Below are 18,392 nucleotides of genomic sequence, written 5' to 3'. Positions count from 1 at the left end.
CACTGCCCTGGTATAAATACTATCATTTGGACGTTAGCAAGCAGCTGTAAACCTCTATTCCTTATTGCTCCCTTGTAACTCTGAGCCATGATGCAGCTCAGCATGCAGATTTTTGAGTAAGGAGAGGCAATAGCTTTCAACATAAACAAGTCCGCTGGGTCACATTAACCTCCTTCAGTCTCTGTGTTAAATAATTAAAATAAACTAGGTAGTGTTTAACTATACGTATTTAGAGGCTTACTGGAGGAGCTTATTAGTTCAGTAACATAACACAGTGTCTTAAACCTTTCTGAGCTCCAGGATCTCTTATTAAATATTTAGTGCATATTGCTGAAAAAGTCAAGATTTGCTTTGTTTTTTGGAGGCAGTTGCTACTCTCAAAGTTCTTTTAGCTTTTATAATACTGGCCATCTATAAATAGTACTTTTCTCAAGTTGTCATTTCTTGCCACGAAGGAATATGCTTCACTTGTACTGATCTTAATAGTACCCCAAGAATTAATACTTGCAGAAGGCTTTGCAATGCATCATTGTTGTATTCTACAGAACCACCTCAAATACGTTTTTTTAAGCAATTCATTTGACAGCAGCTCCTTCAGACAGAAAGAAGATACGTGTCAGCTGCTGCCTGTGGTTTAGAGACGTCAATATTTCTCCTCTTCTGTTTCCAAAACTGTCAAAATGAAATTAGTTAATTGGCGAGCATTTCTGTGTAGTTGCTGTGGATTAGTAATTATTGGTGACAAGAGCTGCTGGATGTGCACTAATACAGTACAGCAAAACCTAAAATGTGAAAATAAGGCATTATCCTGCATTACTATTATGACTAGTCATTTCGCCATAGTCTGGCTTGCGGTGGATTCAAACCTTCAAGTTCAAGGTCTTCTTGCCAGGAGAGAGAAGATTTTTGCTTTGTACACAGCAGAGTTTTAGAAGACTTGCTGTATAGCTGAGCAAAGGCAGTTTAGTGGATTAAAATAGCATCAGTGATATCTCTTGTCTCTAGGGTAATGAGTTATGAGCAAATCAAAGACCTCCAGGAACGGATTTTGTTTCTGTGGAGTCTCTATTAGATGATACTGTATAGTAAACAAATAACAAATTGTTTCACTGAGCCCATTCTCATTTTGTCTAATTGCCTTTCTTGGTTCAGTACTGGTGAAGATAAGACATAAGCCACGTTGTGTTTACTTTTACACTGAAGGACTGATTGCTTACTAAAAGAAGCTAGACTATGTGCTTTCTCTCTACCTGTAGCTGCAAACTGGCCACTCCTTTCTACAGGCTCTTTTTTAAAGATTTTAATTTAGCACTTTCTGTGTTGTTCCATGGTATGATGTGGCAGCTGAGAGAAAGAGTCCCTGTTCAGCTTCAGTAAAAGCATCAACTTTGTAGTGTGAAAGTATCTGGGCAAGCCACTTACAGAATCCTGCAAACAAAGATGTTTTCCACTTCTAACAGTAAGCCTCCATAAATTGTCTGCGTGCCTTGAAACATAAACTATCTAATAATCCACCTCTATCCAAATACCTAAAATTACTTAAAAGCTGACAAAGGATAATGTGTTGGACTGGCAGCATGTTGAATCTCTAATATAGGATCTATTCATCCCAGTAATTGCCCTCCACCTCTCGTCTGAAACTTACCTGTTCTTTAAGCAGTGAATCATGATCAGTCATAACACTATTCTCACTAATACTAGGAAGGATGTGTGAGAAATTCTTTTAAAGAAGGTAGTCCCAATTTTGACAAGACACTTCCTGCACAAATAAGTCAGTTTTTTCACTGTAGTATTTTCAGGCTTTATGGCATCCAGATTAACAGACCTTTCCTCTTTTATACTGGAATTTTAACTGAAATATAATTTAATTTAAAAAAAAAAATTCCCTCTGGTTTAAACTGACAAGAACATTAAAAGAAATAGAAATCTATTCTCTCTTACCCAATTTTAGTGCTTTTTACATAACAGTATATAACAAAGTTCCTGATAAGCTGTCAGTGTTTTTAAATAAATTAAAAAAAGGAAATGAGTTATGATTTTCAAGAGACTGCACCTTTTAATTTCAAAATGCAAAATGCATTCCTGCAGGAGATAAATGATGCTGTTTTTTCTAGTCCATTGAAAGTATAATAGCTGTCAAGTTTGTTGCCAAATAACATGTCTGATTTCATGTCTAATAGTTAGCAAAATTTAATGAGTACAAGCTGAAAAAAAGAAATAGTTCTCAGTAGGAGGGTAGCTGAGTTCTTCTTTTGACACACCCCATTCATTTGATTGTAAAAGATACCTATAGGTGGCCATTCATGTTCTCAATGCCTCTCCTGTGTTAAAGAATGGATGTGAAGCCAGGGCACCTTGGAAACGAATCCACCCCAGCTCAAAGTCTGAATAGATTTCAAGAGGAGGGAAAAAGGGCAGCCTTTGTAGTTAACAAGAGGGCGTTGGTGGTCTGAGATCTTTGCTACTGATATTAATGTACTTGATATTTAAGGTACTTGTACCTTAAAGCTCAGGAAGGCAGTGAAATTTATACTAAATACAGTGATTCAGTTCTTCAGGTGCCTGTTGCAGCCAGTTTGGAAGCCATACTTGAAAACTTCTCCAAGTTTTTCTGGTGGGAATCATTTGCTAACTGGATCATCAAAACACAGCGTGCCATGGTCTGAGCGGGTTCTGTGGAGAGGCAGTGGAGAAGTCCTCGTGAGAACTATCACACTTTGAGTATCCAGTCCACAACCAATGAAGAACACATGGCTCAGGGACTCTTGTGGATGTTATCTTTCTTGGAGTTGTCACGGTTCTTGGGCGAATCATATTTGCCTACATCACTGTGATGGTTCAGGTTTTCAGCTCTTGTTGCTAGGATGTGTTGGAGTTAAAATAGTCCCTGAGAAAAGGTGATGCTGAAATGTGTCAGTTAGTCACCCTGTGTGGAACTGTACGTGCTAGGAATGGATGTATGTTCTGCTGCTTCCCTCCCTTTTTAGTGAACTTGCATGGCAAAGTTCCTTCAGTAAAAGAAGGTTATTTTAAGTGAAGTGTCAGATGTTTTTAAAGGCCATATCTGAAGGTCGAAGTCTCTCTGGTGCTAAGCCTTGTAAACCAACACTTCATGTAACTTGGAGTGAGGGATGTTTTATATTTGATCTACATGGCCAGATCAAATTCTGAATGTGTTGACTCATTGATCTAGCTTGCTATGTAGTTTTGATTCTCCTCTTCTCAGCAGTAACTTGTTGGATACCTCAATTAAAATAGCGTCTTATTTCATGTTATACATGAGTAACAAGTAAATGACTTGGTTAGAAGTATTTAAACAGGAAGCTTGCAAGCAATAAATCATATATGGTGACAAAAAAGACTTTTGAAAAGCCATTTCTTTGTCAGCGTTTTCATGTTGAATAATGCCATGCCTGTTGCCTACCAATACAATTTTGTTATATTTTTAAAGAAAAACTCAGATTTTTATTAATGCTGAAATGTAGATATTTTTACATTACAAAATTCTGGCTATTTCGTTAAATAAGTTATGTCATGGCAGTCCAGGTGTGTGAATTATTTTCCTTAAATGTTCTGTTTGCCAAGGTACAATTAAACTGGGCTAGCCAGGACTGTCAGTGTGCTGACAACTGAGTTCTCTTCATGGAAGTGGTAGTGCAGAAACAAACATGTTAATTATATTGCTTAATCTCAAATGGTCAGGTTTACATGCTCCAAGGATGTATAGTCACTATAAAGAAGGTCTTGTAATTTCTTGTGTTTGAAAGAGGCACTTGTAAATAATTACAAGATGCAATCAGGTAAGGAGAGGATGCCTCAATGGATTAGGAATGAGATACAGAGCCTTTCACCTCAAGGTCATTGTTTCTAATCTAGATCTGCTTGGTAGTGTTTGGAAGTGCCATCAGAGGGGTAGTTAGTGTGAAATCAGTTGGAGATCTCAGGGTTGTTAGTAAGTACATATCCAGCTAAGAAAAATTGCTGTGGTTTTCTTTCTGGCTGGCTCCTTCCCTTTTACCTAGATAGGAGACAGAATTTCTGCATTTTCTTGTATCGGGCCGACTGGGTGAGATGAATGTGATTCTGGGCAGTTTCACTGCTGCTGAGAACAACCTGCTGGGCAGTGATGATGCTGTCAGACACGAGTCCTCTGCTGTGGGTACTGGAGGGATGGCAGCAGAGGGAGGCAGAAGAGTAGTTCATGTTTAAAGGGGAGGCTAGCCGAAGAGCAGTGTGAGGTAGGCAATCAACCATACACAGAAAGCTCTGAAAGTTGCAGGAGTTGAACAGACATGAGTGGAAGAGTTTTTTTCCCATGGCCTTATTCAGCCAGTGTGCAAGTGTGTTGTATAGACCGTGAAGGACTTCTCAGCTCATTAATGACAGTGGCACTAATGTAGTTGTGGCTGACTTCTGCTGCTGTGATTCACTACAGATTAAACTGACCTTTTCTTGGGTTCCCAGGAACTTCAAGAAAGGGGTCTTGCAGAAGAATCTGTCTTTATGAAGCTGCTACTGCTCTGCAGGATAGCGATCACGAACAATGCCTGTTGGTCCTTTCCACTGTGTCCCTGGTGGGACGCTGAGTTAAAGGAAGTACCAGAAGGATGCTATACATAATCTGATGATGTCCACAGACTTTCAAAGTTAGTTACCATTATGACAATTTACCTTGCCAGCGAGGCAATGCATCTTTTAAGATCAAGAAAAGCCAACTGCATGAGCAGAAGCTGTTTTCTAATGAGTTAGTCAACACAATTTTTAAAGGTAAGAAAAATAAGCAGTGTGACTGTTGATTTGACTTTTTTTTTTTTTTTTAAGAATATGATCAGAAGAAACATTTTAAACGTTTCCCCTTTGTAATGTGCACACTGCAAGAGGAAAAACCCAACTGTTTTAATTAGAGTACCATCTTTGAGGAAAGATAGTGGAACTAATGACAACTGTGCCAGGTCACCTTTAATCTTACTCAGACAAGGGAGATGGTGGAGCATTGCTGTTAAAGTCAATGGCTCTTGGGGGATTCTAACCAGTATTGTGTAAGTTAATGGTGTGCCCTCTCTTGCCACCTATGGCTGCTCCATTATCCTTGAAAGCAGCCATCAAATTTGCACAGCTTTAACAGGAACATCTGCTTCTCTCCCTTGGTTGTTTCCTTCACATCTGCAGTGGTTGTGACAGGACACGTGCTCTTCTTCTTTCATCCTAGTTGCTCTGACCTTCCCTGTGGTTCATTTTTTATGCTCTGCGTCCTTAATGACTACTCTAATTCATCTCTGCATTTGCTGATAGTCTCATTAGGGCCAAGGGAAAATTCACTAGGTGAGGAAGCCTGTTGTTTTCTGGTAAGAATTGAAGTTTGTCAAACCTGACAAGCTAGCTGGGATACTTTAGAAAGACAATTTCACTACATTGTTTCTGCAAGTTGCCCAGTTGTGACAAGTGTTCCTGCCAGAAAGGGCAGTGCCTCTCTTCTGTAGAGAATGAAGTACATCTCCTTTTCTGGCTGACCTAGGTTTTTTTATGGCCAAGATCTAGAAAGATATCCAAATGTCTTCCTGGTATTTAAACATCTCATTTTCATTGATTTCAAATAGATTTAATTGCTCATGTAAGAACTGGACATCTAAGAGCCCTTGGGAACATGAGACTTCCCCTTCAATTCCACCTCCTTTGATTCTCTAATCCAAATATGTGCTGTCAAGTGTCCTGGGACTAAGCCAGTGACTGTCTTGCTGCATACAGGTGTAGGAAAGTGCTGTTGCAGATGCTACGTCACAAAATAAATACACTCATTTATCAGGGAGCAAATTTCCATCTCATGGAAAATTTCCATCTCAAGAAAACCCCCTTCCAAATACAATAATCTGCAAGAGTCAATAGACTTCTTAGTCCTTTGACTGACGACAGTGAGACTTGAATATGATTCAAAGATTAAATTGTCGGACTTTCTTCCAGAGTTGTAGTCTCTTTCAATCAAAGCTAAGATATGTTGTGGAGGGAGGCTTTTGATATTCTTCTCCATTTTGCTCCTGTTGTACAGTTATAGGGTACAGTAGCTTCTGTACTATTTTAAAGTTATATTTATTTTTTCACTTTGACATGAATGGCTTAATTAAAATGGAAAATCTACCTAACTGCTGTCAAGGTCTGTCCATTTTGATAAGAATAAGAAAGGATTGGGTTCTTGGGTGCATGGAAAAGGATCTGTGGGACAGGAAAAATGTCTTAATCTCTAGTTTTTCCATTTCTGAGAAGGGTCTGTTAACACTGTTTTTACAGATTCATGTAGCTTTTTCATAGCAACTCACATTGTAAGCCTGGGTGATGTGTCTTTATTGTTGCTAGTTGCTGAATGAAACAAGCTAAATACGGGTAGAACAATCAGTTCTGCAAAAAAAGGCTGCAAAAAGGCCTTTTGCTGCATAAGATCATAGAGTTAATAATATAAATAACATGAAGGAAATAAGGTGAAAGATCAGCATAGGATGTGTGTTTGTGGCAGCACCCATTTTCATATGCACCTCGTTGTTGGGCACAGATCTGCAAATGGGATTTTCTTGGGTTACAGTCTGCAACTGAAATGTCAAAATTTTAGATTTGCATCTTTATTCTTAGGTAAAGATTAAAAAGTGAAAGTTGAGAGGCTCAAGAAATCTGCAGAACCTTGAAAATGAAGTATTAATGGTGAAGCTTTGAAAAAGTCATCAATATGAAACCAGAAATGTACAGACCCTCACTTCTGAATTCTGACCGTGTTAATTATTGTTTTACTGCTAGCAGTGTAAGTCAGAGTCATGGAGTGAGTTATAACATGGGCCTATGGGAAATTGTTATCATTCTGATTCTCATTTTATTTGAACATGACTATATCTTATTGTTGTCTCTTTCACTGTTACTGTTACATTGTAACATAAAATGGTGGGTGCTCTGCAGCATTATTTTTTCCATAGAAGAAAAAACCACACCATTCAATAATACTGACTAAAAAAAGTCTGTTGGCTTTCTGGAAACTTCACTTATGCTTTGCAGTTATGGATATAATAGTTAAAATAGCTTAAGTTCAATTAGCTGTTCAGCCAGGTTGGATACAGTCTACACATGCTGAAACCATTTAAAAGTCCTCATGCCACTCAGAATTAAAAATGCGTTTGTGCAATTTAGTTTTATGACCTGTTATTGCTTAACTGGCAGCTGGATCTTATACTTGGACTGCTGTGATGCTTTCCTTGTCCATTCCATCAGAATAAACCCAAGATAACCATTACAGCTATATAAAACCTGATATAAAATGAGGCAAACTCTGAAAATAATTAATCAGTGGTGATCAAGACATAGGGGCTTTTCCAGGGATTAAAGACCAGCTGAGGAGCTGATGGCCTGGTGCCCAGTGCATTAACCGATCTGATTGCTTGTAACGTTCCTCAAAATTCCATTTGCCTGATTTGCCTATCGCATGAAAATTTCATCTTGCTTCAGCAATGAAATGTATCATTCCAATTTGCAGTCTTATCCACTGGTCCTGTTTTTTGCAAAAGACAATTCTTCTAGTAGCAACAAATACTGCTGCACGATTTTAATAAACACAGAGCAATTAATGGAAAGAGAGATTCACTGCCAAAGTCAGTCTTTTAAATTAAGACTGTCAAACAGGCCAACCAGAAAAAAAAATCATAAACCATAGCATTTAATGACAACAGTTATGTCTGGATCTTTCTTGAACAGATTCTCAAGCGATGATTAACTAATGAATAATTAGTCATTTGCCTACCTCTAATTGCCAAATTCAGACACAGTCTTATTACTTTACAGTCCCATAAAAGTAATTTCATTTAAGGAGGGAAACACACCTTTGCATTTAAAAAGTAAAACCCAGAAAAGTGGAAGTTCTTCGTACCTTGTAAATCTGAGCTGTTTTGAGTACTGAAATGGAACAGAGTACAAGTTTCCTTGGTTGCCCTCCTCAGTTATATCTGTTCTGCTTGGACATGAGAATAAAGATTTAAATTTCCACTTGAAATGCAGAAAATGCTTCTTTCCCAAACACCTACTTTGTTTTCTGGCAACTGCCGTTTACTTAATCTGCAGAGCCTAATGACTTCGATGACAATTGCTGTTTCATATTCTCTAAGCAAATATCATTCTTGTCTGATGAATGACCTTGAACTGGGTTAAAAATACCTCTTGTGTAGTAGACTACAAACTTTTTTTTTTTTTTTCTACACAGCTGGGCTCAAAATGGTCACTTGATACTTCAGGTGATGGCAGAATGCTTGAAAGGGCACAAGGCCTAATCTAAAAAAATTATTTTGTTGCATACATGACGCAGACTTAAGAATTTTTCTTTGGTTTTTTCTTTCTTAAAGTTTATAATAATATTAAAAGAACTTCTGGCATGCCATAGATGTGAAGTAACAAGTTGTACAAGTACAGTACTGAGTCTGGGTGTGGTGAGCAGCTACAAATGGCAGCAGGCTGCTGGGGACAGCGAGCTCACCTGAGCCCTGCCACCTGCTAGGGCTGCATTGATGATGTCTTGATCAGGATGGCTTCTGCCATTGACGAACAGCTAGTTATAGATGTGGATGGGATAGTCCTTTCCAGTTTGTGGTCCCCTGTATGTTACTATTGCTTTCCTATGCCAAGAGTGACCCTGTTTTTAGAAGCCATCAACTCACAATTGGGACAGCAAATTTAATCTTTCTTACAAACTGGTGAATAACTGTAAACTGGGCCTATGTGGATGTGTGTGTACCTGCTTTCTTCAGGCAAGCAGAAATCTCTCTAGGGAACTAGTTTAATTCTTTATCCCTTTCTCTCATCACCAGTTTGTGAATGAAGGAACAAATGAGAAAAGAGTGGTCTGCATGTAATACCAAGAGTGCATGTTAATGGGACATGTGGGAAATACTTCTATGTTACAGAGCACAGAGTTGCTCATTTGCTACAAGTTATGACAGAAACCAAATCTTTCCCTTGTATTTTCTTCTCTGCCTCGCCTAAAATAGCCACACAGTAGAAAGTTTCCATCAGGAAAAGATTAGCACCACTTTACTCCAAGGTACTTTATGAAGTTTTATGCTCTTAGATTTCATCTGTACAAGTAATATGTGTGCTTGAACCAGGATGAATATTACTGCCTGACTGAAAGGCAGTCCTTATTGATTAACTTCAGCGCAGCACCCTGGCAGGTAGAGAGGCTTATGTTTTAATTTGTTTTTGCTTCCAGGTCACTCTTCATCCACCTTTCTTCTCATCTGCAGCAACTTTTCCCTCCTCCCTCCCCCATTTACAGTGCCTACTTTGGTCTCAGCTGTTTTGATTTATCGACCACTCAGATTTAATGCTTTGTTCCATGGAGAAGTCTCAGTGCTTGTGTCTGATCTAAGGTCACCTATGCTACTTATTCCAGGGGACTTTAATCTCCATATGGATGTGACCTCTGACACTTGCCAAAGAATTCACTGTTACATGATTCTCTCCAGCTGTGTCAGCATGTTCTTCTACTTGCACTGAAGGGTTATGCTTTTGATTTTATTAACTTTTTGGGTCTCATTTATCAGGGTTTGAAGTCGTTCACCTTTCTTTCAAATATGCACCTAGGTCTACTGTACCCCTAGGTTTCTTCTCAAACTGATTGCTCCATTTTGAGAGCTGTTGCTTTCCTTGGGTGCCACTTCTTGCCCAAAACAAGTTAAGTAGTTTGGTGCTGGTTTCCCAGATATCCAGTTAAAATGCTGATTGTGATTTTGCACATGCCATATTACTGGCTTCCACAACCGATGATGCACAAATGTCTTGATTGGAACAAAGGCTGTAACTTTATGGGCTGCGAGAAACACTTCGGTTTGAAATTGGCACATTGTGTGAGGATCAACCTCAATTTCTTCATCTGGGAGATCATTATATCTTTGCTTACTTGTTTTGTTACAGGTGTTAGATCTAGTAATCATAGTGCTGCTGTGTATTTGAGGAATGTGAGAGTAATGGGTAGAAAACTGGATTCCTTGCTCCCATTTTTTTGTGTGTGCACTACATCTTAACTTTGCCTGTTATTATGGGCAGGTGATTATGGGAAAATATTTCTTGTCTCTTTATCTGTAGAGCAGTTGAACTGGCCTTTTCTGGCAGTTCTGGCATATCTCTGAAGAGTCCCTTACAGCTGACAAGTGAAAAGGTAAAACTTTAGAAGTAAAACTGGACTGAATTGTATATGCAGAGACGATTTATGAGAAAGTATATCTATAAATATTGTATATGCTTGAGGAAGGAGAGCATCTAAGTCAGGATCTTGTGACGTGAATATGAAATTATTAGGAAAAAATCCAGCTGTTGATAGAATGGTAGTAGAGAAAAGCTCTACTGAAATTCTCAGCCTAGAAGGTGGTCTGTTAATTTTACCTTTCAAGTGACTTTTAGTTTCTTATCTTAAGAAGAGCAGTCATCTTTAGAAACACGCCTTCTCCCCTTTCCTCCCCAAAACCACCTGGTGAGCTGGAGAGGCTCTAATAAATATATTTGGTAAAAAAATGTGAAAAATAGCAAATATTATTTCCTTAATATGTGTTTTTTTCTGAAAATATTTGCTTCTTGGTGTGTGCTTCTGTGTATTTGTAAGGAAAAGCCAGCATAAAATGAAGGTAGAACAGATAATGTAATGGCACCAAGCTTTTGAGCGCTTTACTCTTCCAAACAGCATCAGTGCTGACTTCTAAACTCACTTGATTCTCTTACTATTGCCTGCAATATTAGGTTCCATAGCCATTCATCTTTCTATTGACAGACACCCTCTTATCCTTTAAATAAATGATGTAGCTGATTTTGTGCAGAACAAGCTTGCTGGTTTTGAGGTTGACTCGAGAATGTGCTGAGCCAGGGTCATATTGTCCTACTATCTAGATGTGCTGTTCTCCACAGTACTAATTGCTTTCTTCATTGAAGAAGGCAGCTTATGAAACAGAGATAAAAACTCCCTTTAAATGTGCCTTTTCCATATGTTTCTTAGCTAAGAAACTAGAAAAAGAGGTTATTCAGGATTTCTGATAAAGACATGCTGCCTGCTGAAAGAGAATACTCCTTGGGAGTGATTAGAACTAGTCACAGAGATGTGGACAGAATTGGTGAGCAACCTTCTGAAAGCCTTCCTCTTTGATATTTTCCTTGTGGTTTTGAATTGCGTGACTATGATGTTTGGTATTTTATTAACAATAATTGTATTTCTCTCTTTTCATTTGAGGATTTCAAAGAGTTTTTAGAAGCATTATCATATTGCATATCTGCCTCCTGACTTCTATGAAGAAAGTGAAAATAAGGTCTTGGCAAATTTGTTACTTGAAAAAAGTGTATTAAACTGAGAATAAACACTTCAGTGTGATTATTCAGTCAACTCTACTCACAACACTTGTGCTGGTTTGCAATGTGCAAACCTAATATATTCCTAGTTTGTGCTTTCTTGTTCTTCAGAGGTGATGGCTGCCTTCTCTAAAAACTGTGAAGACTGTCTAGCAGCTCTATACACTACCATCTTCTGGACTGGAAAGATAATGAAGAAATGGTCACAGAGCCTTTGTGTGACCAGTCCTTGAGGTCATTAAGAGGCATCTTGGGCTTGGGCACCTGAAGTCTGTTGTTATCTGTAGGTATCTCATTATGGAAGGCAGCAAAATTCATAGCAGGGAGCGGTCCTGGAGGCTGTTTGCTTTAGCCAGTGTTATCCCATTATGTCTTGTACCCTGTATGGAGAGATAGGGAAAGTGTCCTTAGTGAACTTGAATAGCCTTGGTGCTTCTAGGGAAGGGAAGCTGTAAAGAAATGAGGATTTGGAGAGCAACACGTGTGCCAAACTCCCGATCAGAGGTAACCCAGAGCCCCATAGTTTTCCACATTCATCCCCTGTCCTCCACAGTGCCTGGCTGACAGACCTTCCCTCTTCGGTATGCAGAAGGTGTTCTAAGACAAGAACCTTTCTCTTGTACTGTTGCTGATAAAATGTATTTCTCCTTGGAGAGTTTTCTTATTTAAATGTGAAGATGTAACTGAATTTCAACTGCAAATATTGACAGCCCTTAAGTTGCAGATCTGAATAGGTTTACAGGTGAAGACCTATGAATTTATGGGCTTTTTATAAGTGAGCCCAAAGGGGCTTTGCTCTCCATAGCCTGGCTTTCTCCCTATCTTTCATTGCAGTTCTCCCTGAAATGGTGTCCTGATGTGTCCAGCATAGAATTCACTTACTGTGATCTTCACACTTTAAAAATTCTCCAGGCCCTGCTCCTCTGATGCCTTGGTTTCCTGAGAATTCATTGAGTATAAAATATTTTATGGCTGTTCTTGAGATTTTCTGTCATTGTGCTCTCAGCTTGTACTTTAAACCTGAGATGAAGGTTTATCTAGTGCAAGATGGAGATTAAAATGTGCAGGAGAGTATTATATTTTTTTTCTTTTTGCTGCCTTTGGGCACCTGAATGTAGATACAACAGGTTTCAGTATATCTAGGCAGAGAATAAACTGAGTTGATGGTTAGTTTTTAAGATACTCTGTGAGTTTTCTCAAATCTGAAAGCCACTCTGCAAACTGAGTGCTTGTCCTCTAGATTGCTGAACACTGACAAAAATGGGACACAAATGCTATCACTTAGCATTTGTTCAGCACCTGTTCACAGATGTGTCTGAATATTAAGAAGTAATGTATATAGTGTTCAATAGAATAAAAAGTGTTAAGATTTGCGTGAACAAGCAGGAGGAAATATAGATGTGAACATGTAGGAGGGAAAGACTATTACAAGGGCAATCCAATTAATGCAAATGATGCATGCAGATGTCTTTGGCTTTTTAGTACCTTTCACTGTTATACTCCATAAGAGCTCTGCTCTAGGGACAAGGGAGGAGAGCGCTGTCTTCCTTTGCATGTCAGAAGTACTTTAAACCCTTAGCATCCTGCCCCTGCCAGCAGATGAAGAGGGGACACCTGCTCTTACCTGCTTCTGTAGCTGCAAAGCATGAATAAATGTACAAGTAAAACAGCTACTAACTCAAGGGGTGCACTTATGAGGTAACTTAATTTTGCCTTCTGCAAACAGCTGTGTGCCTTTGACTCCTGGCACTTCAAGTGAGCGCTGTCACTGCTTTAAAATCAAACAATATAATTGAAAAGGAGCCCCAGTTTTTTTGGGGCTGCATGCTTAGGGCCAACCCGTTTGATTTATTTTGGTATTGACTTAACAGGAGTGTTCACCTAAAGGAAGCAGGATTTGAGCTTGAAAATAGACATTCTTTCAGCTACATATTGATCATTGGAGCGAGATATAGTCCATCGTTATGATGTACTGCCTGAAAAAATAGCTTCTACTCTTATCTTGGCATCTGATGTCTGGTGAATAATGAGTTTAATTAAAAAGACCTGGCTGCTTGGTCTTTCAGATGAGATACATGGCGAACTCAAGTATGTGGCCTGAGCAGTTCCAGATTTGGGCTTTTTCTTCTTTCCCTTATAAAATCTCCTGTCAAGAGACAGTCCAGACTGACCTTGCTCTCCTGAAGTCAGTAGAAATTTTGTTGTTGACTCTAGTGAATGCAGGACCACCACTGTAAGCACTGTAGGAAACCAATGGAAATTTACTCTGTTTACGCCAAAGAGTTTTGTCTCAGGCTGTAGAGCTCATAATGAATTAATTTAAATAAATACACTCTCTTAAATGAACAACCTTGTTTTACAAAATCTTTTCTGTCAGAACCCCTGGCCATCTGCTTATTATCTCCAGACATCATCATGCGACGTGTTTTGTGGAACAATACTTTGGAATCAAGTAACATGACCAATTTATTTTTTCTATTTGTATATTTATTTTCCATACTGACTTACAGAAAAGCCACTGTCCTACAAACTGGTAGCTGTGTTCATTTTTTTCATGTTTATTATGATATGGGTATTAGGTACTTGTATGAAAATTCAGTCTGCTAATAATTTTATTACAGTAGCTATGTAAGATACTTTTATGCTGTCTTCAACATTTTTCCAACTTGCTGTAAAATACCTTATGCATTTTTGTGCTGTAGCATAATTTGCTTAAAGCTACGATGTAGCTTTTTCCTTCAGAAAAAAACCCAAAGCACATCTCTGTATATATAATTTCTTTTTACATGTTGAGTGCACAAATAGAAGACTAAATTTCCTTTCTAGGATTGCATATACATAGTTTCTTGTCCACTGAGGTGGCTGTGAATACAAATTTGGCAACAAAAGTCAGACAGCCCTTTAGCTGTGCTTGAAATACTTGTGAAACCAAAAGACACACAGCAAAGGAATACTGTCAAGCCAACCTTTTAAAAAGGATTTTTTTTTTAATGCTTTTTTTTTTTTTTTTTTTTTTTTTTTTTTAAATAAACAACCCTTAGAAGACTAAATTTCATTGCTAACTCTTTTGAAGGTTACATTTCCTACTTAATCAACTGATAACAATTTCTGCCCAAAAGCTAGAGTGATCTTAATCACTCAGTAAGTTTTCATATATGAGGATGTAAGCCTGGTCAGATTGCATCAGACCAAAGTGTTCTCTGTTTCGAAATCCTGTGTGTGGTACTAGTAACAGATACTGTAAAAACAAAAACAAAACCAAAACAGGGCAAGCATGGAGTGAGTAGGAAAGAGGACAATCGTCCAAGTTTGCCACTAGGAGGTTTTTTTGTTTCTGAAAAGTGATCTCCCTTTCACCTTTCTTTAGTCTGCTGTGCCTTTGATATTACCCACACCTACACCAATATCTGTACCGTAGTATCTTCTTGTATAAGGAGCCTGTACTGCTTTGATGGTGAATATTTTTATTATTCTCTGTGTTGTCTCTGTGTCTAGCTCACTTATTAAAAAACTCACCCTGTTCTGTAGTGCTGTTAATTTACAAGGTGCTTTACAAACATAGATAAGAGCCATCCAAGGCTCTACTCTAAATAAGACGAGACAAATGCAAGATGAAACACTTGAAGGCTGTTCAGGAAAGTGAGGACATGGAAATGATTTATGCAAAGAGGACAGTGGTTTTGTGAAGTGGGGTTACTGAGAAGGGGTTTTAGACAGGCCAGAGAGTAAATGTGGCAGTGGAGGAAAATGGTCAGGTGCAAGGAGTAGTGGAGCTAAGATGTGAATGGAGGAGCAAGGAAAGGAGAGGAAGGGAAAAATAAACTCAGAGAAACAGGGAACAGTGAATTGTGGGGAAATGCACCTGAGAGGAAGGCAATAGGGTAGAATATTTATCACAGGTTTCTTTAGAGTGGTCTGGGAGGGAACTCGGGTAATCCATATAGCTTGTGGGAGGTTTTTTTGTTTGTTTGGGGTTTTTTGACAAAACTTGACCATCTATGACAGCTTTTCATCCTACCTTGTTCTTAGCCTACCTACAATGTTAGGCATAGCAAGCAGTGCTTACATGTTGTTATGTTAGAAAGTTTCCCTACTTTCTAAAGATAAAAATACTTCACTTATTTAAGATAAGTCTCCCTTGCATTAAGTATTATCCTGTCCATTGTGTCCATTTATGAAGGGAAAGAATTAAATATAAAACCTAATGCAAGACAGGAAACCAAAGGAAGGAGGTGTGTGCTCTGTTTCTGAATGTCGTCTTATCTAATCCATCTAATTGACTATTCCAATCTCCTTTTTTCCCCATGGCTTTGTAAGGGCCACACAAGATAGACTGAAAAATTGACTTGTTATGATGAACTAATCTTTATTATTAAGAATAGGATAAACTCAGGGAATAAGCCAGATCCTACAAGATGCTTTGCCCTTTTGTCTTCCTGGGTTTTAAACTGGCATGCAAGAGATTTGATATATTATAGGACTGTATGAACTCACTTTTTCTTTATGCACTGATGTTTTGTTTTGCTCTTCATCACTTATCTCTGCAATTATTAGGCCAGCACCAAGTCAAGCAAGGGACATGTGAAGTTGTGGCAGTGCATCGCTGCTGCAATAAGAACCGGATTGAAGAACGATCGCAAACAGTCAAGTGTTCCTGCTTCCCAGGGCAGGTGGCTGGTACTACAAGGGCTCAGCCCTCATGTGTGGAAGGTAAGCAGGCTCCTGCTCACTCATGGTTCATTAAGATTGTTTGAGAAGTTTAGTCTCCTTGATTGTTTGACTTCCCATTGCCTCAAAAGCATAATCCTTTCTTTTGTTAATTTTGGAAACATCTCTGTGCATTGATGGTAATGAGTCTGTGCATAAATCTGGGTGTAATTAATCCTCTTAATATATGTACTTGTCCATTCCGTGTCTGTGCCAGTGAAACTTCTTAATTTTTTCACACAAGAATTCTCCTTCAAAACTAGTCTGAAAACAGCAAAAGCCAAGAAATTCAAGTTTATGATATTAACCCTTCCAGTTGTCTTTAGACTTAGTAGCTTGGCTAAAAGTTCACTGGATAATAAATGCCGTAATAATAATAATCATAATAAAAAATGCCCTAAGACTGGGCATGCAGAGAGTACTGGGACAGCTGATTTTGACAACTGTTCCCTTGATGAATGTTTCACCATTTTATGTGCCTAATGGACTCTTATTCTGGGCACCAGTGCTACAATGATGCCCCATGTCTGTTCAGTTTTGTGTGTTGTAACCTCAAACACATTAGAGTTTGGAGAGCAGAGCAAGCATAATGCTGCACAGGACACAGTGTCTGAGCTAGGGCACCTCCCTGATGAAGGAAAGATGTCTTAGTCCATCACCTTTCTGGCTAGATGTTGAAATTCTCACAGAGCTCAACGTTGCCAACCTTATGCTTTTAGCAGTATAACTTGTTTGAAATTAACTTGATTGTATGCACTAAAGCTAAAATCTTACCTCGACTGTAATGTTGACCAGGAATTCTGGGCCTATAGAAAACTCGCATCCCTGAGGTTCACTCTGCAGCTCACCCCCGCTGTTTTCCACTCTGCCTTACCAGCAGGTCAGAAACTGTGGGTTATCCTTCTTCCTGTTCCACCACAGAATTTATTCCCTGAAGGAGCAGTTGCTCTTGTTATTAACTTAGTTAAAAGTTATTCCAAGACAGATTTGATTTTTTTTTTTTTTTTTTTTTTTTTTTTTTTTTTTAGAAAAAGTTACCAGATTCCCCATTTCATTAATTCATAAACAAGACCCTACCGTTTTCATTCTCTTTCACACAAAATTGCAACCTTTTCAAGTTAAAAATAAAGTGCTTCAAAATCCAATTTTTAATCTGAGATGTTTAGTTTTAAAGATAAAACTAAATGCATGCAATGTATGATTTTTTTTTTTAACCTATTATCTGTTTTGAGAACTCTTATTTAAGATGCCATGTAATTCAGAAACACAATCAGCTTTAACTGTGCAATTTGTTAAGTAGCTTTCTCGTCAAATCAGAAATACCTTCTGTATTTTTAGGTGACACATCAAACAGCAGAAATACTGACATAATAAAAGTCAATTATTATTTTAAACTCGCTTAAGGATTTCAAAGCTGACACTGTCATTCTATGATAGAAAGATATATATGCACAATACCATCGAAGCTTAATTCAGTCAAGCCAAATAGTTGCTGAAAGATTTTAGTAGCTGTTTTTCTTCAAGTATAGTTGAAATTAAATATGACAAAATATTCTGAATGTAAGATTTTGGTTTCTAAAGTGGAAGCCTTTGATTCCCCCTCACCCCTTAGGGTAATGCTTTAGCATGCTTTGCTTATTTTTGCAAGCATCTGGGACTACAGTCAGTGTTATTCAGTTGCTGTAGCATGGAAACTATAACTATCTTTCCTTAGCCTCGGGATTAGATGTGTTTTCTCCCACTCTACATATATCCTTCACTAGGCTTCTACACTGTGGAAGCCAAAACCAGTTTGTCTTGAATTTGCATATTTCAGTCTGATACATTTAATTTTCTTTTCCAGCACTTTTGTACTGAATGCAGGGCTGTTTAATTTGCATATGGGTTCCTGACCTAGATCCCACTGGGTTTCCGTGACAGCTTATTTGTTAATTTGGGTGGAGGTAGAGCCTAGTTGTTAGACAGAGCTCCTTGTTAATGAGTATTGGGCATTGTGCCCTTTTGTATATATAGGCCATGAAATGGACTTATAAAGCCCATCATAATGTTTTTTTTAGGATACAGTCATAGGCCAGCTGGATATTTACATTTTGAGATAGGTTGACAGATGCTAAAGAATTTTACTCAAGGTCAGATTTAAAGCAGCAGTTTATTGGAGCAACACGGTATGGTTAAGGTTAAGCTCTGCTCAAAGAGGTAGTGAATATGTGTACCAATATTCATAGGTACCAAACTTTCAGAAAGGCCCCCTATTTGAGCCACGTCAGAATGGATATTTGCATAATTACATTCAGGCACACACCTATACATAGAAGTGACATTTTTTTTCATGA

At 38.3% G+C, this 18,392-nt stretch overlaps 1 protein-coding gene across 6 annotated transcripts in view; it reads left to right on the top strand.

The window, feature by feature from the left end:
- The window catches only part of FAM19A4 (family with sequence similarity 19 member A4, C-C motif chemokine like), an 80,873-nt gene that overhangs the window by 50,375 nt on the left and 12,106 nt on the right, over nucleotides 1–18,392 (top strand). For all 6 annotated transcript variants that reach the window (XM_026857653.1, XM_026857651.1, XM_026857650.1 and 3 more), the window contains one exon: nucleotides 15,907–16,062. In XM_026857653.1, the coding sequence (XP_026713454.1) occupies nucleotides 15,907–16,062 (156 nt within the window). The remainder of the gene's footprint in view (nucleotides 1–15,906; nucleotides 16,063–18,392) is intronic.

Source organism: Athene cunicularia, assembly GCF_003259725.1.
Source record: "Athene cunicularia isolate RWA chromosome 12 unlocalized genomic scaffold, athCun1 chr12_part1, whole genome shotgun sequence".
Lineage (NCBI taxonomy): Eukaryota > Metazoa > Chordata > Aves > Strigiformes > Strigidae > Athene > Athene cunicularia.
The sequence above is the reverse complement of the archived record's forward strand: the minus strand, read 5'-3'. Positions and strand labels throughout refer to the sequence as shown.